General features: G+C 38.6%; 5 protein-coding genes across 14 annotated transcripts in view; 3 read left to right on the forward strand and 2 right to left on the reverse strand.

Annotated features, from left to right (window-relative positions):
* Window positions 1–1,898: 1,898 nt before the first annotated feature.
* Window positions 1,899–7,049, reverse strand: LOC110853612 (RNA polymerase-associated protein CTR9 homolog). The gene is made up of 10 exons (XM_022101903.2): window positions 6,909–7,049; window positions 6,616–6,769; window positions 6,496–6,538; window positions 6,005–6,413; window positions 5,484–5,917; window positions 5,035–5,416; window positions 4,678–4,950; window positions 4,442–4,585; window positions 2,888–4,292; window positions 1,899–2,772 (listed from the first exon to the last, which is right to left on the reverse strand). The coding sequence occupies exons 3-10, from the start codon at window positions 6,517–6,519 to the stop codon at window positions 2,196–2,198; spliced, it is 3,648 nt and encodes a 1,215-aa protein (XP_021957595.1). The 5' UTR covers window positions 6,520–6,538; window positions 6,616–6,769; window positions 6,909–7,049; the 3' UTR covers window positions 1,899–2,195.
* Window positions 7,050–7,111: 62 nt separating this feature from the next.
* LOC110843572 (probable ATP-dependent RNA helicase DHX34) lies at window positions 7,112–13,617 on the forward strand. Its single transcript, XM_035855243.1, has 24 exons — window positions 7,112–7,267; window positions 7,392–7,956; window positions 8,080–8,236; window positions 8,331–8,377; window positions 8,501–8,572; window positions 8,651–8,817; window positions 8,901–8,951; window positions 9,030–9,182; window positions 9,368–9,500; window positions 9,583–9,731; window positions 9,819–9,914; window positions 10,022–10,139; window positions 10,306–10,511; window positions 10,640–10,826; window positions 10,962–11,161; window positions 11,243–11,298; window positions 11,520–11,718; window positions 11,784–11,900; window positions 12,023–12,198; window positions 12,295–12,443; window positions 12,553–12,639; window positions 12,705–12,948; window positions 13,032–13,153; window positions 13,284–13,617. The coding sequence occupies exons 2-24, from the start codon at window positions 7,401–7,403 to the stop codon at window positions 13,421–13,423; spliced, it is 3,582 nt and encodes a 1,193-aa protein (XP_035711136.1). The 5' UTR covers window positions 7,112–7,267; window positions 7,392–7,400; the 3' UTR covers window positions 13,424–13,617.
* LOC110851307 (inactive serine/threonine-protein kinase TEX14) lies at window positions 13,424–16,518 on the reverse strand. 4 transcript variants are annotated; one of them, XM_035855274.1, is made up of 6 exons: window positions 16,288–16,518; window positions 16,054–16,114; window positions 15,864–15,932; window positions 14,791–15,727; window positions 14,515–14,627; window positions 13,424–14,428 (listed from the first exon to the last, which is right to left on the reverse strand). In XM_035855274.1, the coding sequence occupies exons 3-6, from the start codon at window positions 15,867–15,869 to the stop codon at window positions 13,637–13,639; spliced, it is 1,848 nt and encodes a 615-aa protein (XP_035711167.1). In that variant the 5' UTR covers window positions 15,870–15,932; window positions 16,054–16,114; window positions 16,288–16,518; the 3' UTR covers window positions 13,424–13,636. The 4 variants fall into 4 exon arrangements, with proteins under 4 accessions (XP_035711167.1, XP_021954726.1, XP_035711160.1 ...); XM_022099034.2 differs by having other exon boundaries at window positions 15,864–15,937; window positions 16,288–16,517; XM_035855267.1 differs by having other exon boundaries at window positions 16,054–16,518.
* A 1,578-nt stretch (window positions 16,519–18,096) lies between these two features.
* Window positions 18,097–20,859, forward strand: LOC110863592 (polyubiquitin-C). Of its 7 annotated transcripts, XM_022112937.2 has the most exons (9): window positions 18,099–18,350; window positions 18,434–18,661; window positions 18,746–18,973; window positions 19,058–19,285; window positions 19,371–19,598; window positions 19,676–19,903; window positions 19,986–20,213; window positions 20,298–20,525; window positions 20,603–20,859. In XM_022112937.2, exons 1-9 carry the CDS (start codon window positions 18,198–18,200, stop codon window positions 20,681–20,683), a joined length of 1,830 nt encoding a protein of 609 aa, XP_021968629.1. In that variant the 5' UTR covers window positions 18,099–18,197; the 3' UTR covers window positions 20,684–20,859. The 7 variants fall into 7 exon arrangements, with proteins under 7 accessions (XP_035711199.1, XP_035711194.1, XP_035711190.1 ...); XM_035855306.1 differs by lacking the exon at window positions 20,298–20,525 and having other exon boundaries at window positions 18,097–18,350; XM_035855301.1 differs by lacking the exon at window positions 19,986–20,213 and having other exon boundaries at window positions 18,097–18,350.
* Window positions 20,860–21,485: 626 nt separating this feature from the next.
* LOC110843582 (uncharacterized protein DDB_G0283357) overlaps window positions 21,486–26,575 on the forward strand; it is a 47,854-nt gene continuing 42,764 nt past the window's right edge. The window contains exon 1 of the mRNA XM_022089553.2: window positions 21,486–24,509. The gene's annotated coding sequence lies outside the window, so the exon portion shown is untranslated. The remainder of the gene's footprint in view (window positions 24,510–26,575) is intronic.

The raw sequence follows: 26,575 nt of genomic DNA on the forward strand, positions 1-26,575 counted from the left end.
GCTCCAACTCGATTAACTCTAATCCAGAGAAGAGCAATCGAAAGTAAGACTGAGCTTTGAATTCGTGGAATTCAACAAATGGGATGATTGTGCAATTGGGAGGACGGGCGACGGTCGTTCGGTGTCGCCGCAGCTTTACTGCAACCGAGTGGTGGTTAAAAAATTGAAGGGTTGTGTATGATGCTCGTGTCATGTCACGCACATGCAAGTTGAGCTATTCTAGTCGGTTTTAGGACTCAGGATTAGAGGAGCACGATGATACGAGTCGTGAAAGCACAAGTGGACGTCATATGTGGAACAATGAATGCGCCACGTCGACGCGTGCCTGCGCGGTCGAAAGTGTTAACCACTCTATCATTCCGTACAAAATATCAACTGATTCTGATACTGACGACGATTGTTTTGTGTTTATGCAGGGCTTGCAAAGATTGCAGACTTTTAAAGATATTGTGGTTAACGCATTAATTTTATACTGGTTTCAAACATAAGCAAAGATAGTATAGCCAAAAATCATGCAGTTTCAACTATGTGGGTATGTTGAGAGCATTATAAACTGTTTCTTGACGTAACAATATGACATTGATTGCAATGTATGATTGCATTCTGAACCGTCTGCCAAACAGACATTATGAGACAATGCAGGCCAAAATCGCAGGATGAGAAAATCTCAAACTAGCCCCTCACTAAACTTACCGATCCTCTTACTATTCTCTCATGAATTAATATCCCGCAAAACAACTCACATTCAATTGAACATTAAATATATTCAAAGTCTTATTTACACAAAAGATTTTATCCTTATGACCTGAATCATGATTTCACGCTCGGATTAACTTTTGACCCTTGTTGGCAGCAACTTTCAGCATATCAGAATTGCTACATCATATGGGATTAGAATCACAAATCGCATCGCATCAAGCCAATCTGCTGCTCTTCCACATAATAAGAATGAATAAGATATAAAAAGCCTAATATTCTATGGGGTATGAATTTATTTATAAAACAAAAGCATGTCATACCACTTTTACAATCCTTATGAAAATGGCGCATGTTCAGCAAATGCGAAAACCTAGAGTGCCCATTTAAGGTAAATGTATGGAGGACAAAGTGTATTCGTAAGATCCATCCTCAGCTAAAAATTAGAGAAACAGCTACCTATTTACATGAAGGTATACGCAGTACTTGTTCCTGCGAAGTCTTTGCTGTCATCACGATGTCAGTTAAGTGCTGATGGTGAGCACTTTATGTAGGAACATTTGTTGATTGCACACAATGATAATTAGTGTATGGTCTGGTGGTTGCAAAAAACGGATTATTTTAAAGTACCATAACATTTGCTGGCTGTTTGTCGACAACAGAGAGAGAGATGCAGCGTTAATCACGGGCAAGCAAATAATGGATTTGCCTGCCTCGTCGTTCCTTCAAGGAATCCATGGGCAAGTAAAACACTTTTGGATATTATGTAGTGAAGCATGATGATTTTAATGTTAATACTGATGCTGCTGAATGCAAATGGCCATTAAGAGCATTAGGATTGCCCTTTTCTGCCACAAATGTGGTCAATAATGGTCAATACAGGAGATGGGAGAAAGGAAAACATTGCTGGTCCTACTTTTGTTGTTTCGCTTTGAATGAGCGATAATCCCATCAGCCAACTAAACCGAAAAGTATTATTGCAAAGGGCAGCAAAAGCGCATATGTATGTACATCAGTACATCTCTTATTGCTTTGCTTGCGATGGAGTGTAATGTAATACAGGATGAAATGAGTCGTCTATAGAGCAATGTACGCACGCTATTGAAATTGTCTTCCAGAAGAAAATACGCTCAGAACCACTTATTAAGAGAGAGGTATATACATATACGTATTTATATAAAAAAAAACCATACGAAACAGTCTTTTCTAACACTAATAAAACTGTGATTTATTTTTCAAAAAAGTTAATAGATATTAAGGATTTTATGAAATTGACTAAAGCACTAAATTATCAAAGAATCAAATAAGGAGTACGCCACATTTACATACATATATATACAGTAGATAGTTAATAAAATATGGTTTCCACTTAAATAACATTAGTTTATGGTAAATATAATTATAGTTATGGTACAGAAATTTAGGAACCTATGTATGTACTATAATACAACTACACTCGGTAGAAATATACATTTTTACAGATTGATAAAAAAAATTATTTAGTCAGAAGCACTACCAGATGCAGCAGGGCTATGGCTTCGTGATCTTGATCCAGACTTTACAGATCCAGGGCGAGGACTCGCACTTTTTGATCTTGTTGGACTTGCGCTTCGCGAACGAGAACCTGACCTGCTACGCGACCGTGATTTAGAGTGAGCACGACTACCACTTCTGGATCTAGAACGGGATTTCGATTTGGCAGACCGAGTAGGGCTACCACTTTGACTTCTAGACCCGGACCTTGATCTTCTGGCAGGGCTTCCCGATCGAGACCGAGAACCAGAATGCTTGGATGTACGAGAGCCACTTCTTGACCGAGAACCAGAATGTTTGGATGTACGAGAGCCACTTCTTGACCGAGAACCAGAGTGCTTAGACGCACGAGAACCGCTTCTACTCCTTGAGCCAGATTTTCGCGAAGCAGGGGAACCACTTCGAGACCTGGATCCAGATCTGGAAGATCGCGATTGTGAACGAGATCTTGAACGGCCTTTACTTTTACCACCAGCATCTCCATCAGACTCTGACGACGAAGCAATACGTTTTCTTCCACCCTTCTGGTGCTTCCCACCATCCCTAAAATATATATGAATATATTAATACCATTAGTCACTAAAACTATTTCACACTGAAAACACCTAAAAGTGAAACATAAGAGCTATAAAAGGCTGTAAAAAAGGCTAAGGCTTACGATTCGCTTCCGCTGCGTTTTCCTTGATCTGATCCACTGCCACTACGGCTTCGGCTGCGACTATTTTTTCGGTTCTTTCGCTCGTTTTCAGAGTCGCTGTCATCAGACGAAGAGATTGTGGCTTTGGATTTAATTTTTCTTCTCTGTTTAGCGCTAAGACCATCATCTCTGTCAATTTTCTTGGGCTTACGACCTTTCCTTTCTCCAGTACCACCCTTACGACTTCGTCCACGTTCACGATCTCCCTCACGTTTTACTCTCTTCTTTTTGGGTCGAGACTCGCCATTGTTATCTCCACCAGATCCGGAACCATCCGAAATAATGTCACCATCGCCTTCTCGACGCCGTCCTCGTTTGGATCCTTTCGTTTCCGGTGGAGGTTCCATAAACATCATGGCATTCTTGGACTTTTCCTTAAACTCTTCTCGTTTACGAAGCATCTCTTCTTTCTGTTGGACCTTTTGCTCCTCATTACGCTTTAGCTCTTCCATTTGCTTAAATCTGAAAGCATCCCGCTCATCCTCTTGCTTTCTTCGGAGCATTTTTTCCTCTTCGTCCAACTTTCTTGCTCTTGCAACATGATATTGAGCTTGCGACAAAATATCTTGACATTGTTGAGCTTCAGCTGCGGCTTGTCCTAAATCATACTTGGTCCTGTCACCATTCATTGAAAGGTATTGAAAGTATTTGTGAGCCAGGCCTAGCTCATTAACTGCTGACAACACCATTTGTAAAACAGATTTTTCGTCACGGAGAATTTGAGTAGCCAATTTTTGAAGAACGAGGGCCAAATTATATAACAAAATCGTGTCATTTGGAGACACTCGTCTGGACCTCAATAAAGCTAGCTTTGCTTCTTTCAGTTTTCCGTTCTTGTAATAAGCTCGAGCAAGGTACTGGAGAATTTCGGTGTGATGATACTTGTAAAACTTTTTCATACAGTTTTCATACATTTGAACAGCGCTGACGTACAACTTTTGCTCAACATAGACATGGGCAATATTCAGCCAAACATCGCTGAATTCTGCTGTAGCTTCTCTCACTTGCGCAAAAATGTCTCGAGCTTCGTTAATACATCCCTTATGGGCTAGGATACTTCCAATTCCATTGGCTGCCCAAATATTTTTAGGATCACTACGTAACGCTTGTTTGTAGATTGCAAGTGCTCGTTCCTGGTGTCGAGCCTCTTTGTTCTTGTCCCGACTTGGAGTGTACAGGGTTTGTAACCACACATTTCCCAGCGCGATGCAAGAATATGCATCATTCTGAGTTGACGAGTTTTTCAAGATCCTCTCAAACTTCTTCTGACCAGGCCCCCACTCCATCTTGCTTAGATGCAAATTTCCAATCAAGGTCCATGCATCCGGGTGCTCATTACTCAGTTGAAGGGCTTCTTTGAACCAATCTGAAGCATACAACATAAACATAGTATGCGACGTGAATTTTAAATCGTGTTTACAAACAGACATTATTCCTAAACTTATTTCTTATTTCATAAACCTTTGTTACTCTTTAAATTAGAGAGAGGTACTTTCTTTTCCTTGCATTATTTACCTGAGGCATCGTAGATTTGCCCCTTGTCTCTGGACATACATCCCAGTCTCAGATAACAATCCACGTAATTCGGATGTTCCTTTAAAATGTCCTTGTATAATTTTTCGGCCTCGCCAAAGTTGCACATTGCTTCGTGAACACGAGCTGAAATTTAAGCAAAATACCTATACATATCCTTTAATTGATTACTTTAGAAAATATATGCATATTTAAATGTAGAAAAACTTGGAACTTACCCAAGTTGTATGAAATAGTAACGGAAATAGAATTGTAATAATGACTATCTCCTTTCTCTCCTTCAGCTTGTGATCGTTGTAAGGCTTTCTCAAAGCATTTTAGAGCTTCTTGGTAATTACCCAGCCTATAGTTGAGTGATCCCAAATTGCTATATATTTCCGGAGGTACAGAAACCTTAACTTTCTCCTGAAACAGTTTGATTGCAGTGTTGTAGCTTTTTTGACTTTCAAGTAAATCAGTTTGTTCGAGAATTTGAGCCAATTCAATCCATGCTACAAATAAATATGAACATTCTTATCGTTATATATATAAGTATTATATACATATTATATGCCTCTAATTATCTTGATCCTTACCTTCGACGTCATCAGGTTCCCTAGTTGTGACTTTCTTCAGGTAATCTTTAGCAATATCTCTTTTGGACTGACTGCTCGAGTTAGCGTAGAGAGAGCCTAAAATCTTCATTGTCTCGTAGTTCTCTGGTTCCACTTTCAAAACTTTTTCAAAACATTGGGCCGCATTCTCGCTATCACCCCTAGAAATGTACATCTGTCCCAATCCAAAGTTTGGTAAAACAAAGTTTGATCCTGCAAACTGGGTTGATTGGTAGTAGTACTGGAAGGCTTGGTCATAATCCCCCTGAATATGGAATGACCTCGCTAGTTGGTAGCAACTTTCAGCTCGCATCGCTTCATTCTCGGTATTGTGAAATGCATGTAGAGCCAAATGTTGAACTTTCTGAAATCATCAAACAGTAATATATGTATGTAAATCTTGATACATTACATTTAATGTTTCAATGTACCTGAAAGTCCCGCTTGAAGAAAAAATGATCGGCGAGATGATTAAGAACCATCGGATTTGTGGGGTCTACGCTGTAGGCTCTTGATAAAAGCTGAACTCCAAGCCGGATCGAGTCTTTTTCCCGAATGTTCATGTTGTGAATTGCCATCCCTACCAAGGCTCCTATACACTTTGGATTCAGTTCAATTGCTCGTTCATATGCTAATTCAGCCTTGTCCTTGTTGCCCAACTTCATAAAACAGTGACCAATTCCAACGCGCACGTCTGCAGGACACTGGGGATTGGTTCGAAGGGCTTTCTTGTAGAAAGCAAGAGATCCTCTAAAGTCCTTCTTGTTGAAGGCGATGCATGCTTTTCCAAGAAGGGCTGGAATGCTGGATGGAGACTGGCCAAGTACGAAATTAAATTGGGCATCAGCTTGCTCCATTTTGTCACCTATTCAAAAATGGCATGATTCAATGAACTTCTTAATAAGTGATAAAATCTAACAATAATTTTCCATATCAAGTTGAAGTTAGTCACCTTCAAGAAGACAAAAGAAAGCACGACCCAACAAGTGATTTTGATCATACATGATGATCTTATCGGCGGTAGTGTAGAGAACTGTAGCCTTGCTAAAGTAATCTTTTCGTTTGTCCTTGGTCCGTTCTTTGTTTGCCTTCTTAACATAATATGCTGCAAGACTATCAAGAATCTTCATTAAAGACTTGTCGCTGTCTTTGTAGTTGGTGTTGGCCTCTTTTCTCCCGATTTCAATAATTTTCAAGAATTCTTCATCTCGTCCTTCTCTGTAATATTCTAGCGCAAAACTGGACCACGTATTCAGAGGAGCATTTTCTTGACGCAAAATGTCAATTATTTCGCTAGCGTCTGGCAACTGAGTTACATCAATTTCTATCACCTCGTCCGAATCTCGGAGAGGGATTTCCAGCTAGAAAGCAAATACATTATTCATCAAAGGTAAAATATATTATTATTTCATTGCATTGTTTATTTCACAATCTCATTCTTACCAGTGTTCCACCAGCAGGACGCATTGTGCTTTTTCTATAAAAACTGAATATCGCATATTACAATATACATATTATTCCAAAGAATATTACAAGTTATCAGCTATTGAATTTTGAACTAACCTGTTTGGAAATTAAGAACTATCCAAAAATGTTTAATTCTTGTATTTTTTCTAAATTGTGAATCTGTGTGACATATTTACATATTTAGAAAATATGTCACAACGGTTTCCTCTTTCGTACGTCTGAGTCGTTTTGAGGGATATTCTGGAAAAACCTGAAATAATATAAATTATGAATTAGAATTACACCAATTAATCGTACGTTTGAAGTTTGGACAAATTTTATTGCACATGAAATGAAACTACTTTTATTTAATTCTACTTTTATTTTTGAATTAAAATAAAACCACTTACGCTATGTTCTGTTCACGTAGTTCAACTGTCACAGCACTAATTTCAATGCAATTTTCCAGATTTACAAAGCTTCCAGTTAAATTGTAGTTGAAAAGGCAACACGAAATGTTTTGCGGCTTTCGATTTCTTGTCGTCTCCTCGAGCTCGCTGGACCAGCGGGAGTAAACTCAATGCCATCGTATTCCTGTTCTGTAAATAAATGCATTCTTCACAGTTCACGGCACACACACAGCTGATATGAATTGACGATCGGTTTGTCGGTGCTTATCATGTCACTTGCAAGACATTTTTGTATACTACGTGTTTACATTTAACACTCTTTGTCACTCAATTGGCAATTGTTGGAGGGAGGAGTACATGTAAGAAAAGACTATGTTTCGCATTACTTGAACTTAACTCCAGTTGAGTACCTCAACTGAACTTCATATTATCGCGTATTGTATAAATACAAATTATAGTTCTTTCATATTTATAATCTCATAGAGTGTGGAAATGGAAAGGCGGAGTACACCACCAGATTACAGGGATGGATCCAATCATTGGCCACGTGCCTCCAAAAAACACAACAAGAAATCGCATAAGAAGAAGCGGTCAAGAGATGCAAGATCCAAATCTAGGTCGCGGTCCAAAGAGAGGAAAGGGGAGAAGGAGAAGCAGAGTGGGGGCAGTAGTGACAGACGAAGAGAACGCTCGCCAATGTCAAATTCACCACGTAGACGAAAGAAGGAAGAGAAACATCCTCCAGAAGACGCAACATTTGACTTGAAGAAATTCAAATATCTTTTGGATCGTATGTTTTTTCGAGACTCGGACATTATTCGAAAAGGTTCTGTGCAGTATGACGACTTTTGGAAGTTTCATGAAAAAATTCAAGCGATTCGAGGGAAAGGTTCGTCCACGTTGGGTGGTGATCTGGACGATTGCATAAAAAGTATACCCGTTGGTCACAAAAACATTGAAATTCCAAAAATATATTCCAAGAAACATACGGTCCCATTTTCCTTGCAGTACACGAACCTTAGCGATTACATTTATAAGCTAAATCCTGGTAAGTTTCATTAATATTACCCTGATATGGAAATTATATTATGGAGCAGTATTTAATTAAACTACACATAATTAATACACACCACACATACCAATTACACATAACGTTTTGTTCGTGTTTTAGAGGAACAAGATTTCGTCCGAGCAAGTATTCCAGAATCTATTCTAAAAGAGTTTTTGCAAACGGTACTATACTTTCTCGACTTTCTGCAAAAAGAAAGATTTTCTAAACTTCGCAAATTAAGAGAAGCACAAGCGGCCTTGCCAATTGCCAGTTTTCGGTAAACCAAGATAATCCATCTATACCGGTCATATTATGATGATTATTCGATTTGCGTGGAAGAAAGAAAATATTTTGTTTCACTTTCTTTACAGGGAAGAAATTGTAAACACCTTAGAGAAACACAATGTGTTGATCATTGGTAAGTTATTTTTTTAAATTATTATGACAAGTACAAAAATAAAATTATGTGAAAATTGAATGAATATGCAATAGATATCATCCTAAATAGATATTTAAATGCTGAATATTCAAATGTTTTTAGCTGGGGACACCGGGTGTGGAAAAAGTACACAAGTTCCACAGTTTTTGTTAAAAGCTGGATACACCAACATTGGTAATATGTTATTCCTGTATTATGTATTTTACTTTCAACTTTAGCATAATTATCAAATTTCTGTCCTACATTGTATAGCTTGTACACAACCAAGACGAATTGCTTGCATTTCCCTGTGTAAACGGGTTGCGTACGAAACATTAAATGAGTATGGAACAGAAGTGGGGTACCAAATTCGATTCGAGAAAAGTAAAACTCAACACACAAAGATTATTTTTGTGACCGAAGGGTTATTGCTACGTCAGGTAGGAAAGCTTTTAACATAATTTATCGCCTTCTTGATTTATTTACATGTAGGGTGCTATTACTTATCATTTATTTCATTTAGGTGAGCACTGACAGTATGCTGACTAACTATAATGTTATAGTACTTGATGAGGTAAGTAATATATTTTGAAAACTGCGACGGCTTTTGTTAACATCCGTAACACCTCAATTCTGAACTCATCGGTTCTAGGTCCACGAAAGACATCTTCATGGCGATTTTCTGCTTGGGATTGTAAAATGTCTGGTTTACCAGAGAGAAGATGTTAAAGTGATTCTAATGAGCGCGACAATAAATATCGAGCTATTTCAAGAGTACTTTCAAGGATTGGCACCTATTCTTCAGGTATTCTTATCACTATTTATTACTTTCCAGTAACAAATTTGTTTATCAAGTAAAATGTCCTCAAACACCAAAGTACATGATTATTATACTATTGATTATTAAATGTGTAATTACTCATCTCCACTTTGAATATTGTGTGCATCATGACAAATATATATAATCTGACATTACTTGTTTGTTTGTAGGTACCTGGTAGACTATATCCCATCAAAATGCAATATCGTCCAGTATCAGTTGAGGAAATAAACACGAGGAATGGGAAAATAAATCCTACGCCGTACGTTCGCATTTTACAATTGATTGACGACAAAGTACCACGTACGAAAACAACTCATTTTTTAAACCATTTTATTTTCTTATTGATATTTGTTAATATTGTATTTTTTGCAATTATCAATAGAGGATGAACGTGGAGATGTTTTGATATTTTTAAGTGGAATGAATGAAATATCGCTGGTTGTTGAAGCAGCTAAAACATATGCTGAAGTTACAAAGCGCTGGATAATTTTACCACTTCATAGCATGTTATCCATAGAAGATCAAGACAAGGTTTGAGTTTCATTAAATATAAAAATCAAGCTGTTCGTTATATGTATATGAGTCATTCCATGATCCTTCATGTCTATTATTGTCTAGGTTTTTGATTATCCTCCCGAAGGCGTACGTAAATGCATCATATGCACAAATATTGCAGAAACATCAATTACGATTGATGGTATCCGTTTCGTTGTGGTAAGGTTCCGTTGCGACCAAATATTTGAAACGTTTCGAGCTCAAACTCCTCCTGCCTCACTTATATACATTATAAACTAAACTGTTGCTACAATTTATATTTTTAGGATTCTGGGAAAGTGAAAGAAATGGCTTATGATGCAGCATGTAAAATGCAAAGACTGAAAGAGTTTTGGATCAGCAAGGCTAGTGCTGAACAACGGAAAGGTCGAGCTGGTCGGACTGGTAATAAATAAATGTAGAGTAGTATTCCCACAATCAAGTATAAGACATCGTATATTTGAAATTTTAAAATTACAAATAACACCAAAACTTGGAGCGCTTATTTTAGGGTTAATACGTAAAAAAGTTAATTTATAGATAATCTACTTGTTTTTTTCTGGTCGGACAGGGCCTGGTGTTTGCTACAGATTGTACTCAGAGTCAGAATACAATGAATTCCAGCCATTTTCCACTCCTGAAATCCAGCGTGTGCCCCTCGACTCCTTACTTTTGCAGATGATTTCGATTGGGATTACAGATTGTAGAAAATTTCCATTTATTGAGCCTCCTAGTTTGGACAGCATGGAATGTTCAATTACACGTCTGAAAGAACAGGTATGCACATTGTATAATTAAATGAGATTATAAACAGTTAAGTTAGACACGTTGTTTATCTAATACTTTACCAAGCCTTTTTACTAACAACTCATTATTGATTATTATTGTTCACTTTAATAATGAAGGAAGCTTTGACTGAAGACGAGCAGCTAACGCCAATAGGGAAAACTCTATCGCAGCTCCCTGTCGATATCTCAATTGGGAAGATGCTGATAAATGCAACAATATTTGAACAAGTTGATGCCGTCCTATCACTTGCAGCTGCGTTAAGTGTTCAGAGTCCATATACCAATTGGGCTCATCGAGATCAAGGTTTCTAAAATAATTATATTATGGACATACTATTATCCTATTATCCATGCCTGTACCAATAACGGTCAGCTTTGTTAATCCTCTATTCTCCTTGCATAATTTCTTGCTTACACAATTTCCTCATCGATGCTGCAGATGCTGTTGCGGCGAGGAAATCTTTGGAATCGGATCATGGAGATCCTCTAACTTTACTGAATGCGTATCGGGCCTGGTTAGAAGAGAAGACTTGTGGTAGCAGTCGAAACACAAAAACGTGGTGCAAAAAGAGAGGATTGGAGGAACAAAGATTTTATGAAATGACTAAATTACGGCAGCAGTTCAGGTCATTGCTAAAGGTATGAAAATATGAATGCAGCTTAACTTACATAGTTTGGAGTAATTTCCTATATTAAACGAAACATTACATAATTTTGTAGGATGCCAACTTAATTAAAGATCAGGATACGTCTCTTCCCTTAAGCAGTTCTGACAGGCAAGTTGTAAGAGGTTGATTACTTTCCCTTTGGATAAATATTTGTGAAACTATGTATGTTATAGAATGATGCATACAATTGTTATTCGCTGATAAATGATTAGATAATTAAAATATCCTTGTCATTACTAGAATTATCCATCGGCACCCTTAAATTGAATTGGTACTTTAATATGCACAGACTGACTTATATAATAATATACTTATTTATAAATAAACAGGGCCATGCGACATGGCGAAGTAAAGCAACTTCGATCGATCAAAAGAGATTTCCACATGAGTGCTCCAAGGAAAAAGAAATTTCTGAAGCTAGAACATAGTGATTATGCAATTGATGATGATGATGCTGAGGCTGATGATGGTCCTCTGGATATTCGAGATGTCGAATTTCGTCTTCGCCACGATGCACATCAAGTTAAGGTAATTTGATTTATCATTCAATTATCTTATAGTTTTTTTCATGTGTTAAATTTGTTTCCAAACAGGACCTTTTGCATAAAAGCACTCCATTCGGATATGAAGATATTTCAATGCTAAAGCTAATTCTTTGTAGTGGATTGTATCCACAAATAGCCATTGCCGACGACTTCAACAAATACAAGGTTCTTATAGTTTATTATTACAAATATAATGTACATACATATATGTACATTACAATGTATACATACTTAAAGCTTTTATACATAAAGAAACAAGACTATAACGGTTGATGCATTTTTTTCAGAACGATGCTGATCAAGTGTTTCACACGAGAGGCAAAGGGTTTACTTTGATCCATCCTACTGGAGTTTTCTCTAATCAAAGCGATGTTCTAAAATTAACTGATAGTGACATTATCGTCGTCCCAAATTTTATTTCTAAACTAAGTGTCAGCAATAAACATCAGCTCTTGGTGTACTTGTAAGTTTCCTCACATCTTCTATTAATAGCCATAGAGCATCTTGTAATCCAACGGTCAACACTTTTACCCAAAAATTAACCTTTATTCCATTGTAGAACATTGCTGGAAACAAACAAGCCTTACTTGATGAATTGTGTTCGGATGCCAGCAATACAAACATTGCTATTATTTGCTCATACAATCGATGTGGATTCTACTTTCAATAGATTTGTTATAGACTCGTGGTTAGAAGTTATTTGTTGTGGTAAGTTACAAGTTATTAAATGAATTAATCTAGATTTACAATTTTTATTATTTGTTTTCTTTGCTGACTGTACAACTAAACAACGATTACTTGAACTTACTGTTCGTAGATCCAGGCGTTGCAAGGCTCATGATCATTACTTCAACCCGTTTACGAGATTCTTGGACACAACTCATTGCTCAACGATTATCCGAAAGTATGAAAATTACTGCTATTAAAAACATGATTTTATATAATGTTGAATATTGTCTTTTAATTCAGAGGATGTAATATCACGTTCCGATTTGAAAAAGTCAAGAGAACTGGCAAGTAAACTTGTTTCATTTCTAAGAACTGAAACTTTTTATACGTTGAGACGGTTATTGGCTGCTGATCAAAAGGATATGTACGACCAAATGTTTACTTGTGAATTTCCTCACGATGTAACATTTGAGACAAATTGGAAAATACAACCTAATGCAAAGAAAGGAGGACTTTCACTAACTTCTTATTTGACTTATGGATGGTAATCGAGCTAAAATTATTGCCAACTTCTCTTTTAAGCTAAGCTGCTAATTTATAACTATCTTGATATTCTCGTTATTGTAGTCTACACAGTGAAATCCCTGATCCTCAGGAATGGACGTGCCCAATTTGCCAATCTAATTTGATGTCACTTCCCTTTGAGCTCTTGATTCATCAATTGGAATGCTCCCGTAAACACCAACTTGGTACATACACATATAAATACATGGCCATATTAAATCATTACATACATTTGTTAGTAAAAAAATCCCATAGATCCAATTATTGTTTGTTAATAAAAGGTTGATGATTGAATGATATGATGAATTATTACAGATGTGGATGCCGAATTAGCAGCAGAAGAAGAAGATGTAAAAGCAAGACCATTTGCACGTGGATATTATTGTTCTGAATGTAAACTTCAATTGAACTTGACCTCCTTAGAAATTCTTCGTCATAACAAAATGCATGCTTAATATAGTTGAATCAATATTTATATTTAAATTATTTTAGTTATAATTTTTCTTACAATGTCTGTGATATTTCAATTCCTCATCTAGAGATATTTGTACTCTATACTACTATATAGTTAGTTATGTATGTACTCGTCTAAAATTGCATGTAACTAAGTAAAATGCATTATTCAATATAATATACCGGTAAAATTTGACATTTAAGTGTATGTATACTCAAACTTGCAAAAATGCTTCAGTTTTAAATGATCTGCAAATGGAAGTATTAGAACGTTCTCCCTTGTTGCTGCTTCCGAAATGTACAATAGAGTCAATTTGATCGTCGTCATCTTCATCCACATTAATAGTTTCAACCAAAATTGGTCTACTACTTATTCGATCTCCTTGTCCATCGGGTGATACAATATTTGGATTCATAGACCTCAAGGAAACTCTACTCACACTCTTCTTCTCCCCTGTTCCACTAGTTCCTGCTGCTGACCCTTCACAAGAAGCTCGTTCCTTGGCTAAGGTCATCATGAACCTGACTTCTTTAAAGTCCAAATCTCTTTCTTCTCGCTTTCGCTTCAAACCAACTTGTAACACGCTCAGCCATAGTGGGGGAATGACATCTTTTCGCAGCTGAAGTTGTAAACCCGGACTTTCTTTTAAAAGTATTCGCAATTTTGCCAAGTCATGATCTTTCCATGGCACATCTCCAACAACCAGCTCCCACATGACGGAACAAAGTGAGTAGACGTCACTGGCCTGCGAATGAGGATGAGTTCCAATCAAGACTTCGGGTGCTAGCCAATGTCGGAGAACAGACAAGTGAGAGTCTGTTTCCAACCATGGGTGTCGAGATGATAGGAACGATTCCGCTGCGTTTTTCTCTTCCGGCATGGCATACTCTAAGCATCCCAGTTTGGCATGATTGTCACCAACAAGCATTACGGCATGCGAAGAAATTCCACAATGAAGAAAACCACTTCCGTGAATATAATCCAGTGCTTCAGAGATTTGAATTATCTAAACAAAATTCCATACTATATACATGATTTCAAATTTATATGGCATTATACAATATGCACATGCATCGATGATAACCAACTTACGATATCTGTTGCAAATGTGGATTTCATACGAAGATTTTGTTGATGTAGGAAGAAATACAAAGACCCGAGTGCAATTTTTTCAAAAATCAGGGATAAAGAATCAAAGTTTTCTTCTTCATAAATAAATAAAAACAAACAAATAAGAATCCAATAATTCATGACAGGATAGCATGGTTTGAGTTGATTGAATTGCATCAATTACATAATTTTTTCCGACGATTAAAAAATATCAATCACTCAAAAAAACTTAATACCAACATTAATATTGTATCATACCTTGACAAATTGCTAAAATCATCAGAATTTGAGGGTGTTGCAGTCTCACCAACAGGGCTAGCTCACTAATGAGAATGTCAGGAACCGCTTCTTGTACGCTTTTTCGACGTAAAACTTTGCTTGTAACAGCCGTCTTTCGTTGATTCCAAAACATGGGGATGAATGTACTGAATTTTCCGCAGATCCATGATGGTGCTTTTGGATTACTGTCCAATTTAAAATCCAAAGCTTCTGTGACACAAGGTATTCCAATGACTTGGGCACATTTTGTTCCGGTTCCAAAATACACCTTCCCAAAACCTGTGGAGACAGGGTTGCTGTGACGTAGCTCTGTTGTAATTTTGCTGCTCCTACCACTCCCAAAATCTAGCATCTTGCCAATCCTTCTCATCATCTTCCATATTGTACTTCTGACCGGGACTCGAAGATTTTCGACTTTGTCATGTAGCTCAGTCTTCATTTCATTCAAATCTTTCTTCATAATGCAAAACCGTATTCGTTCAATAAAGTCCCTGGTCGTTTTTCGTGTAAATACACACTGTTGAAACTCAATCCAGTCCTCTGGTCGCCGTCGATTCGAATCAGATAATCGCAGATCTCCTCCCTCGATCAAAAGCCTTCTTAAAATATATAAACTTCCAATGAAACAAGCTCCATGAAGAGCGGTGAAACCTTCTGGTCGACAACGGGCATTTGGATTCGCTCCAAGACGTAAGAGTGTGTTAACCACATCCTTCTTCCCTAACGTTGCTGCTACAAATAGGGCTGTTAGTCCATCCTGGTTACGACTGTCCACTGGAACATTGGCAGAAGACACCAATTTCCGAATTTTTCTTGGCCGACCCATCAAAACAGCCAAGTGGAGCTTGTCAGTTCCAGATTTTGAGGGTACTGAAGGCCATCGAATCTGGGTTGGAAGGCCAGACAAATGTTTCATCTGTAAGTAATGCATTGAGGTGATTAAGATTGAGGTGAGATGATTAAGGTGATAAAGTTATAATACAATTTTGGTTAGTCAAAACGTGGAAATTCCAGTTTGAAATATATCGTAATCAATCTTGGATTTTACTTACATCCATTTCGAACTATTTTGTGTTGGTAGTATTGTCACTGGCATATAGTGTTGGGAGATGTCAGTCAGTCTGCACTGCAATTAAAAATGCAAGAGTCCAACACAATAATTACTAATTAAATTACACAACACGAACGAAAGTATATTCAGTTCAATTCAGTAGTAAGGCATGAATGCATGGCATAAATTACCTGTTACAGATCTCTTCAACTTGGTATTATCCAAAAACAATCGAATAAGGATGACCTAAATCTGCAATTGTTAAATTTGAAATTGAAGTCAATTACTCCCACTTACTGTCCGTCCATCTTAACAAATATGAAATAATTTAAATAACAACTGGGTTTTAACTATAACGAAAGTTATCGCCAAGTGGGTTGGATTAAATCAGGAGCAAAGGTTTCATAAAATTATCGGTTTCTTACTTTCACAAGATTTTGCGGTGAATGGGAGAATTTGAGACGAACTCTGCAGAATCTCACATACTCTCAAATGCACTAGCATGAGAAGGCAAGGACTTGATAAATGACTGAGGAGATGTATTTAATATAATGTCAATAGTGTTATTATAAGTATTCCAAAAGCTAGTGTTACATTGACAATAAATATCATGCATGTCCTCAGAATTCACATATTCTTCTTCAAATTAAACTAACATGTCAGTTCATTTGCATGAAAACCCGACTTAGGGATTGTGATATTTATGCAAATGAGCTGCAGGCTACACTATTCATAAAGCTATTCATTTTTATGCAAAATCAAATTGAATCGGTTTGATGCTATTTGATTTGGTTTTCATATGCTGGAAACTTCCCGAGTAATCCCCACGTAATGGCATTGGCTTGATGACATCATCAGTGTCATGTGTGGATGAATGTGTCCGATAGCAAGAAGAGTACAGTTTGGCTTGCAATCGTCAATAGTGCTATGCCATGCCAAGTTTATCTTCGTTGAACTGACTTTTCTACGAACAACGTATACACGTTGTGTATACGTTGCAGAATGAATTTTTGGCGTACATAATGCGTGTCATGTTATCAACCTACTGCGTACATGTTGTTCGTAGAAAAGTCAGTTCAACGAAGATAAACTTGGCATGGCATAGCACTATTGACGATTGCAAGCCAAACTGTACTCTTCTTGCTATCGGACACATTCATCCACACATGACACTGATGATGTGTTTTATGCTTGCTTCCGTTCGATAAGCCTATAATTCGTCTTGTTCGTCGCTGCAATTTTGCTTAGGATTTTTAGATTAACTAGAATTTACTAGATATCAAAATCAAAAGTCTGAAAGCGAGATATGTTAAACAGCATAAGTCTGCCAATGTCACCATTGGTATTTGGCTTTCCTTGTCACCAAGCTATGCAAATCGTTACAAATAAATAAGGGCTCATCTATTTTGTTCAACAGCACAAAGGGAAAAATAAGCCAGAGAAACTCAAATCTACAAAACATGAAAGGTTATTATGCTCTCATCGCCGAAAATGTAAATTGTATTGTTATTAAACTTATTCCATTCGTACTCGTAAATAATCAACTCGATGATAAAGTTCAAAACTGTTAGAGACTGAACCGATCCAAAAATTAGTCTAATTTTATTATGCACTTTTCCATTTATCCATATATGCAAACGAATGCGAATGTCTTCCTGAGCACGAAATGAGTTTGTATGAGAATAGAACGACAAGCTCACATAAGAAATATAAATACAAAATTTGCCATCGTTTTCATGAACAAACAGTCTACGTCGAATTTGCCAAATCATCATGCAATCCACCCAGTCGTTTTATGCAACGAAAAACTGTGCAATAAACTGACTCAACCAGAAGTCCAATCGCAAAACGTTGTTCGATTTTGCATCAGCATTCTGCACATTGTCCTCATGCATTACGTCGTCAGATAGAAAATTGATTGCGGAGCACAGTATCGAAAAAGTACGTGTTTAATTTCTTGTCCAATTATTTGAACTTTTATAATGCTGGTTGCATAGTAATTAATGTAGGCGTGAAAATTTTCAAAGTTGGTGGACGACCCACCGTCACTTTGTTCTGGCAAGTTCTTTGTTCGTCAGTTTGTAGACGTCAGCAGGTCGGTCCAAAATTCCCTTCGCATATTCTCAGTGGGAGAAGGGAGCTAGAGGGAAGAGACTTGTGGGCCAGCCGCACCTGCGCAGTGCGGGACGAGGAGAAGAAGACGAGAGAGAGTCACCACAGCAGCCATTGACTCAAAGTTCAGCTCAGTCGTTCGTTCTACTTGCTATTGTTCGCACACAATTAAAAAGGATCTCTCAATAATTTCCAAAAAAACGAGTAATTTCTCAAATTCAGTATGCAGATTTTCGTTAAGACACTCACTGGGAAGACCATTACCCTCGAGGTCGAGCCTTCTGACACGATTGAAAATGTCAAGGCGAAAATCCAGGACAAGGAGGGGATTCCACCAGACCAGCAGAGACTGATTTTTGCTGGAAAACAACTTGAGGTGAGTTTTTTTTGTATTAATAATTATAATTGCCACTTGAAAATTTTCGAGGGAGTTTAATATTCAAATATTCATTATTTTAGGATGGACGGACATTGTCCGACTACAACATCCAAAAGGAATCCACCCTTCATCTCGTCCTTCGTCTCCGTGGTGGTATGCAGATCTTCGTAAAGACACTCACGGGAAAGACCATCACGCTCGAAGTTGAGCCTTCTGACACAATTGAAAACGTCAAGGCCAAAATCCAGGACAAGGAGGGGATTCCACCAGACCAGCAGCGATTAATTTTTGCTGGAAAACAACTTGAGGTGAGTTTTTTTACTCAAAATTATGAATTGCGATTTGAAAATTTAAGGAGAGATGTTTAATGTTTCAAATGCTTATTATCCTAGGACGGACGAACATTGTCCGACTACAACATCCAAAAGGAATCCACACTCCATTTGGTCCTTCGTCTCCGTGGTGGTATGCAGATCTTCGTAAAGACACTCACGGGGAAAACCATCACGCTCGAGGTTGAGCCCTCCGACACTATCGAAAATGTCAAGGCTAAAATTCAGGACAAGGAGGGGATCCCACCAGACCAGCAGCGATTAATTTTTGCTGGAAAACAACTTGAGGTGAGTTTTTTTTAAATAAAAATTACCATTGCCACTTGATAATTTTCAAGTCCAAATTTAATGTTCAAATGTTATTTTTTTCAGGACGGGCGAACATTGTCCGACTACAATATCCAAAAGGAATCTACCCTTCATCTAGTCCTTCGACTCCGTGGTGGTATGCAGATCTTCGTCAAGACACTCACGGGGAAGACCATCACGCTCGAGGTTGAGCCTTCCGACACAATCGAAAATGTCAAGGCGAAAATCCAGGACAAGGAGGGGATCCCACCAGACCAGCAACGGCTGATTTTTGCAGGAAAACAACTCGAGGTAAGTTGGTGGTGCTCAAAGTTATGAATTACGATTTGAAAATTTAAGGAGAGATGTTTAATGTTTCAAATGCTTATTATGTTAGGACGGACGAACCTTGTCCGATTATAACATCCAAAAAGAGTCGACACTCCATTTGGTCCTTCGTCTGCGTGGAGGAATGCAGATTTTTGTTAAGACACTCACGGGGAAGACCATTACTCTCGAAGTCGAGCCTTCTGACACCATTGAAAATGTCAAGGCGAAAATCCAGGACAAGGAGGGGATCCCACCAGACCAGCAGCGACTGATTTTTGCTGGAAAACAACTCGAGGTGAGGTTCTTGTGTAATAATTGCCACTCGAAAATTTTTTTAAGGCAAAATTTAATATTTAAATATTCGGTTTTTAGGATGGACGAACATTGTCCGACTACAACATCCAAAAAGAATCCACACTCCATCTCGTCCTTCGTCTTCGTGGTGGTATGCAGATCTTCGTAAAAACACTCACGGGGAAGACCATTACGCTTGAGGTTGAGCCCTCCGACACAATCGAAAATGTCAAGGCAAAAATCCAGGACAAGGAGGGGATCCCCCCAGACCAGCAGCGACTGATTTTTGCTGGAAAGCAACTCGAGGTGAGTTTTTTTGTATTAAAAGTTATAATTACCAATTGAAAATTTTTAAGGAGAAATTTAATATTTAAATGTTCTTTTTTAGGATGGACGAACATTGTCCGACTACAACATCCAAAAGGAATCCACCCTCCATCTCGTCCTTCGTCTCCGTGGTGGTATGCAAATCTTCGTAAAGACACTCACGGGTAAGACTATTACCCTCGAAGTCGAGCCCTCTGATACAATCGAAAACGTCAAGGCCAAAATTCAGGACAAGGAGGGGATCCCACCAGACCAGCAGCGACTGATTTTTGCTGGAAAGCAACTCGAGGTGAGTTTTTTTGTATTAAAAGTTATAATTGCCAATTGAAAATTTTTAAGGCCAAATTTAACATTCTAATGTTCTTTATTTTAGGACGGGCGAACCTTGTCCGATTATAATATCCAAAAAGAGTCAACACTCCATCTGGTCCTTCGTCTCCGTGGTGGCATGCAGATTTTTGTAAAGACTTTGACGGGGAAGACCATCACGCTCGAAGTTGAGCCTTCTGACACGATTGAAAATGTCAAGGCGAAAATCCAGGACAAGGAGGGGATTCCACCAGACCAGCAGCGACTGATTTTTGCTGGGAAACAACTTGAGGTGAGTTTGCTTTTGTGATAATCTTATAATTGTCATTTTAAAATTTTGGATGTCAATTGTAATGTTCATTTTTTTAGGACGGACGAACCTTGTCCGACTACAACATTCAAAAAGAATCTACACTCCATCTGGTCCTTCGTCTCCGCGGTGGTCAATAATCCTCCTTTATAACTGTCAATTTTATAGTTTTCATATGTTGTTGAACGAATCAAAATTTTGATGAAATTTCGTATATCTCATTCCGTGATTTAACATCATTCTTTCTAAATTCCGTGTAAAATTTTATGCAAACAATTGGTCTAACAATCTGAAGTAAAGTACTCAATTGCAATAATTTTGTGTATGTATGTATTTATTACGATGCATGATTTGCACAGGTTGGTAGCGCAAATGGTTTGCTAAGTGACTCCTGCTTCTGCTGGAAAGAGTAGTCTTTGGGGCTTTGGCTTCCCAGCAGGGTTAGGGCACGAAAGATATATCTTCATACCCTCAGCACCCCCTCATCATCATCATCATCCTCTCCCACCAATGCAATGTGCTCTTGTGGTTGGAGAAGAAAGCGGGCATTACCAGAACCACCACCAACCAACCAACCAACCGAGTCGAGTAGAGTTCATATTAGGTGATGTGATGGTTGGTGATAGGATGAGACCTTTCCGGGAACATTTACCAATGGTGTTATTTCTGCTCTCACTTTCTCCCACTCCTTTCCTTCCTCGAGTAGTTTGGACAGTCATCAATGTTGACACATATCACAAATATCAAAGAATATTCATCCTCGTCGTGCATTGCTAATTAAGGTGACGTCGGCCTCTGCTTTCTGATACAATGAATTTCTTAGAACAAAGTAATGTTGACATAATCCTAATTACATCCGTCTCTTTGCATGGATTATGCAAAAAGCTAAAGAATCTGAGAGAGATTCAAATCATCGTCGGCTACAAGAGCGTTGAGGTGAGCCCTGAATGAAGGGCATTGCCATACTTCCCGACATAATACAATGTGCAAACCCAAAGCCCTTAAAGGTTCCCTTGGTACACGGGGCTCACCACACCACCGTCACGACGCACCCTCTCTTCGCCCCCAGCCCGGGTTGTCTCTCCTGGTTGAGAGAGAGAGAGAGAGAGAGAAGTTCTCAAAAATCGATATGATTAACGCTAGTTTAGCATGATATCGTTCTGCAGGAAGAGTAAAATGCGTCAGTTGTGAGCTGAAGTGAGACTCGTTGACGTCCCTCGTAACTGCTCTCTCGCTCTCCGAATTTCAACATTGGATTCTCCAACAACCCCGTGTGTCCTGTTTACTAATACAACCACCACCACCACCGCCGGTCTCCCGTGCTCCCTTCTCTCTCACTCACTCACTTTCTCCGGGCATCTACTACTCCGCTCTCGGTGAGCACACTGCACCACTTCCCCAAAGAAGTTACTTACTCGTCTTGAGGAGGAAGGAATTGAGGAAATACCAACACGCCGTCCCCAGTCGCAATCTCAATCTCATCTCAATACTCGTCTCTCTCCTCTTTAAGACCCATTACTCCGCTCCAGACGCTGCAGCCGAGATAGAGAGAGAGCATTAGTGTGAAGGAGTCAACACGACCCTCAACCACGTACATCAGTTAGTATTGGCATGTATATTCAGCCCAAATCCAAGCGAGGATCCCGTTTGGGTGAAAGTTGGAATTGATTTGATTTGATATTCTTCCTCCTCCACGAATACTACGAAGCCGACCAAACTCACCACACCACCACCGCCACCACTAACTGCTAATACACTTTGGAAGGAACTGCATAGATCCAACTTTTACCCACCCTCCAACAAATTCGGCAAGCATTGCATTCCCTTCGCACCCAGAGAGTACAAGTCACAAGAGCTCTGTCGTGCGACAAGTTTTCTCCTTCATTCCGCCTCGAGAACCTCTTCTCCCGTTTGTGTGCATACCAGGTCCTGCTGGCTGGCTCACTTTCACCAGACGACGACCATAAGATGGTCACATTTGTTTGCACTCGAAAGTTTGAATTAGTTGAAAATCTTCTCTAAAGAACAAAACTCAAAACTTGCACCCTCCGCGCACAGTTACTTTCCCACTGAAATATAGCTTTAAGTATGCTGTAGAGACTTCGTTTCGTGGCTGAAGTCTCATTCTCAAGAAAAGGTTTATTGATTGCTCCTGCTTCGAATCCAAGTATAAACCATACATTTATATTATTCATTGCAATCAATCATCGAGACGAGGCAGTTGACAGGACATAAGTACATGTAGTGAAATGTTGGTTCTGAATGAGGGAATAAAAATAAATCTACAATTAATACGAGATTTTGCGAGACTCTGCCTCTCTTTGCAGTTTAAATTAAACTAAGACTGTGATAAATCAAGGGGAAAGTGGATAAGAAGATGGAGTAAACCAACTGAAGGAATCTCATCTCTGTCTCATCGATAGGAGATGGATAATAGATCGTTTTCTTTGTGAGAGGGAAAGGAACAAGAAAAAATCCCTGGTGGAGGAGACGGCTCAGTCAGTATCAGCTCATAAGAAGGAAAGGAAGGGAAAGAAAGTGGTCCGGAGGATTGGATCTGCCGTCTTGTCCGTGTAAAAACATCTTGGTTTGAGACGATCCAAAGGAAGCAAAGTCGTGGAAAGTTGACTTGTGCGGTTTCCTTTGGTTGGTTGGTTAGACTTCCCACTTAAGGCTTGAACTCAGCCCTCTCATCTCATCCTTCTAACCGACACTAACACAACGACTTATACTTTCTCCGTCTCCTTCTGCCTCTAACTGGGCATAATAGTTGCTACTTGATACCCAACTCACCCACACACTCATACCTCGTCGACTACTTCTTCTTCTCCTCTGCGAGACTCCTCCATCGGAAGGTTGCCAGCAGAGCGGACTGAATTTGACCAAGAATTGAGCGACTTTCACTTCACTCTCTCTCTCTTTTACCCGAATACATACCATCACCACCACCACCACCACTACCAGTACGGACCCGTTCTGTAGAAACTTGGTTATTGTGGGTATAATCTCATCCTCCTTTCTTCACACAAGTCCTTCTCTCCCTTCCACTGAATTTGAAGACGATCTAATCCGCAGATCCATCTATATCCATCTCCCTGTGCTTAGAGGGGCATAGGAGGAGAGCAGCTATCTCTATGGTCTTCACGGCCCTGGCCTGATCTCGTCCAGCTTTCCCAGAACCTCTCAACTCACAAAAACTTGTCATCCTTGCCACTTAAAGTGAAACTAAAACGAGGAGAGCTGTCTTCAACGTCAACTCTGAATCTGAGAAGGAAGGGATGATGTACCCATTCTTTCTCTTTTTCTAAATTTAGCTCTCTCTTTTTCCACTACAAGAACCACACTACTAAATAATCTCGAGCCAATAGAGCCGAGCCAATAGAACCTTTATTATTTTGTGTGGTTTGGCAGAGGAGTCAAATCTTGTGAAGGAGAAAGTCAAAAGTCCGAGAGTTGAGGAAATTGAGGACCATTGGTTTCTAGTCGACATTGACACGATAGGAAATTGTGGTGGAAAGTGAATGTGGCTGTCAAATTGCCAAAAACTACAAAAATATTTTGAGAGACAAGGGAAGGAGAGGTTGCAAAGAGTGTTTTGCTTTTCTAGTGTGCATGCCCCAGTGTTTCCTCTCCTTTCTTTTGAGCAGTGACCTGGAAAATAACAAAAAGTTTGCTGAATCATTCAATTTCATTGTGAAGAATGAAATAAATCATGTCTCAAACATTTGCACATGGTGATGATAACCTTTTAACATGCGGGTGGGTGGATGAAGAGCAAAAAATGGAATACATCGGCTACTGCTTTGTGGATTAATAAACCTGAACCGACGACGGCAGAGTAATAATAATACAGGTTGCATAGCCATACTTTGGTCAGTATCGACTTTCTCCCTCCCTCTCATCCCGTCCTGCAGTAATTGACGTACACAATCGTTCAGCGGTCCCTGCCAGCCGGACAACATAAAGGTAAGAGAAAGTACCTAGTGTAGCACGTAAGTAGGATGGGTTATTTTATACACAGGTTTGTCTTATCTTTGTTCAGCCGGTGAGTTTTTTGACGGGAAAATAGCTGTTAACGTCAAGTCATTCATATAATGATGGAGTGAGCCCTCCTGCAAAAATAAATGTAGTCTTACAAAGTTACATTGACTCGGACAGTTTGAATTTGTATATTTCCATCCATCCTATTAATGAGTTGGCAGGTCTTGTCGCATGTGCTTGATTAAATAAAGCATAAAGAATGAAACATCAATACTACTTTGAAAATGAACCAAGAATGAATATTTTATTTTTATCGCTACTGAAACTTGTATGACATCGATATTAGTTGAGATCCAACATATAAATATAAATAAATTAGTTATTACGCTGGTAAAGTACGCCAGCTAATTTGTGGACATGTTTCGATAAACATGGCCAGACCTCCTCGAATATCTTCGATTTATTCATTTTCAACAAAGCAATTGTACGGTGTTGTTTTCCTTTCGTTGTTTGTGAGGTGTTGTCTGAAATTGCATTAACAAGACAGACACTGTGCATGATGGATTTGGTTATCATACATGAAATGTAATTTCGTCATATTTGTTATCACATCACGCAACCCATGAATATTGAGACAGGTGGAAAATAAGGTAGGGACCGTGAGAATGCGATATGTATGTCCTTAAATAGACCCACTGTCTGGAGTGACAAATATAATAATATAATTTTTCTTGGTACAAAGGGTCCCTTCCAGCGCATTACCCTAAATTTCATTATTAAGGTGGTAAGAGTAGAAAGTAACCAGCCAGATGATAAGGTAAAGTTTACTCGGGCATTTATTTTTGTGAAGGTGTGGCGTAATGGGTTGGTTGGAAATGGAATTGCACTCATTCACTTTCTTTCTTTCTTTGGTTTAACTGTCATCGTCGCCTTCGCCTTTAAGATATTATCTTTTATGCACATAATGGAAGCTGGCTATTGTTATGTTACAGTCTTTATGTTCTTGACTGCCTGTAGTTAAATATGCATTTGGGTAATTGAATTTGTTTTCTTTTTCTCCACTCACGCGCTCCACTTTTGTTCAAGACAACTTCTCGTGCCTCCCAACGTTCCTCCTCGACTTGAATACACTTCTCCAAAGAAAAGGTGGTGGTGCCAAGAGTGGGGAGGGGATGAGTGTGTGTGTGGCGTTGTTGAGACTTTTTTTTCACTTGCCACCATGTATGTATACCCTTTAGAGAACGGAATGGACGCGAGTTGTGCGACGAGTGAGGATGCAGTGGGCTTTCCTTTACGTTGAGACTCTTGTTCATCATATGTATTTAGTTCTCGTTTTGTTCTGTTCTTGTGGTTCGATCAGTTTTCAACAGAGTAGTCACTTGAAACTACTCGAAAGTGAAAATGTATTTTATTACCAAATTATGCATACTGTTTGAGGGTTTGACTGGTTGTTCTTATTGTTTGATTATAATTCTTCAAAGAACTGAAAGGGAATGAAGGATCAAAGTACAATAAGCCTCGTTTTCTTAAATATTTCTGTTCAATTATTTTCATACATATTCGCTAAAACTTGCAAGAATTTAAGGAAGACCAGCCAAGGCCAAAGTTATAGGATGTCGAGGTATAAATTAATGCTTACTTATTATTTTGTTAGACGTTTCCGCACGCCTGATTGGTGCCCTTTCTCCATATCATCAAAGAAATTGGATTGGTCTACTGACAGCACGACGCCGCCATTCATTCCATCCATTTATAAATTTATTGATTATGGATGCCATTGAATTGTCATTTGTGATTTAGCATGTAGTTAGCGGCATACGACACAAATTCTAAATATAAGTAGCACCGTGTTTAAAACTGTGTCATGCCATATATCATTTCATTAGTTACACAGGCGAAAGATTTCTGTCCTCCTGTCAAAAAAACCTGCAAAGTTCTAAATCTATGTATACCCAACCTCTATACAATGTAGAAAGACGATACAATGTAGTGTAAATTGCGTGCTCTCAACGACTGGAAGTGTAATTCCGCTAGAAACTACAGATTGCAAA

This window comes from Folsomia candida, unplaced genomic scaffold (genome assembly GCF_002217175.1).
Source record: "Folsomia candida strain VU population unplaced genomic scaffold, ASM221717v1 Fcan01_Sc001, whole genome shotgun sequence".
Classification (NCBI taxonomy): domain Eukaryota; kingdom Metazoa; phylum Arthropoda; class Collembola; order Entomobryomorpha; family Isotomidae; genus Folsomia; species Folsomia candida.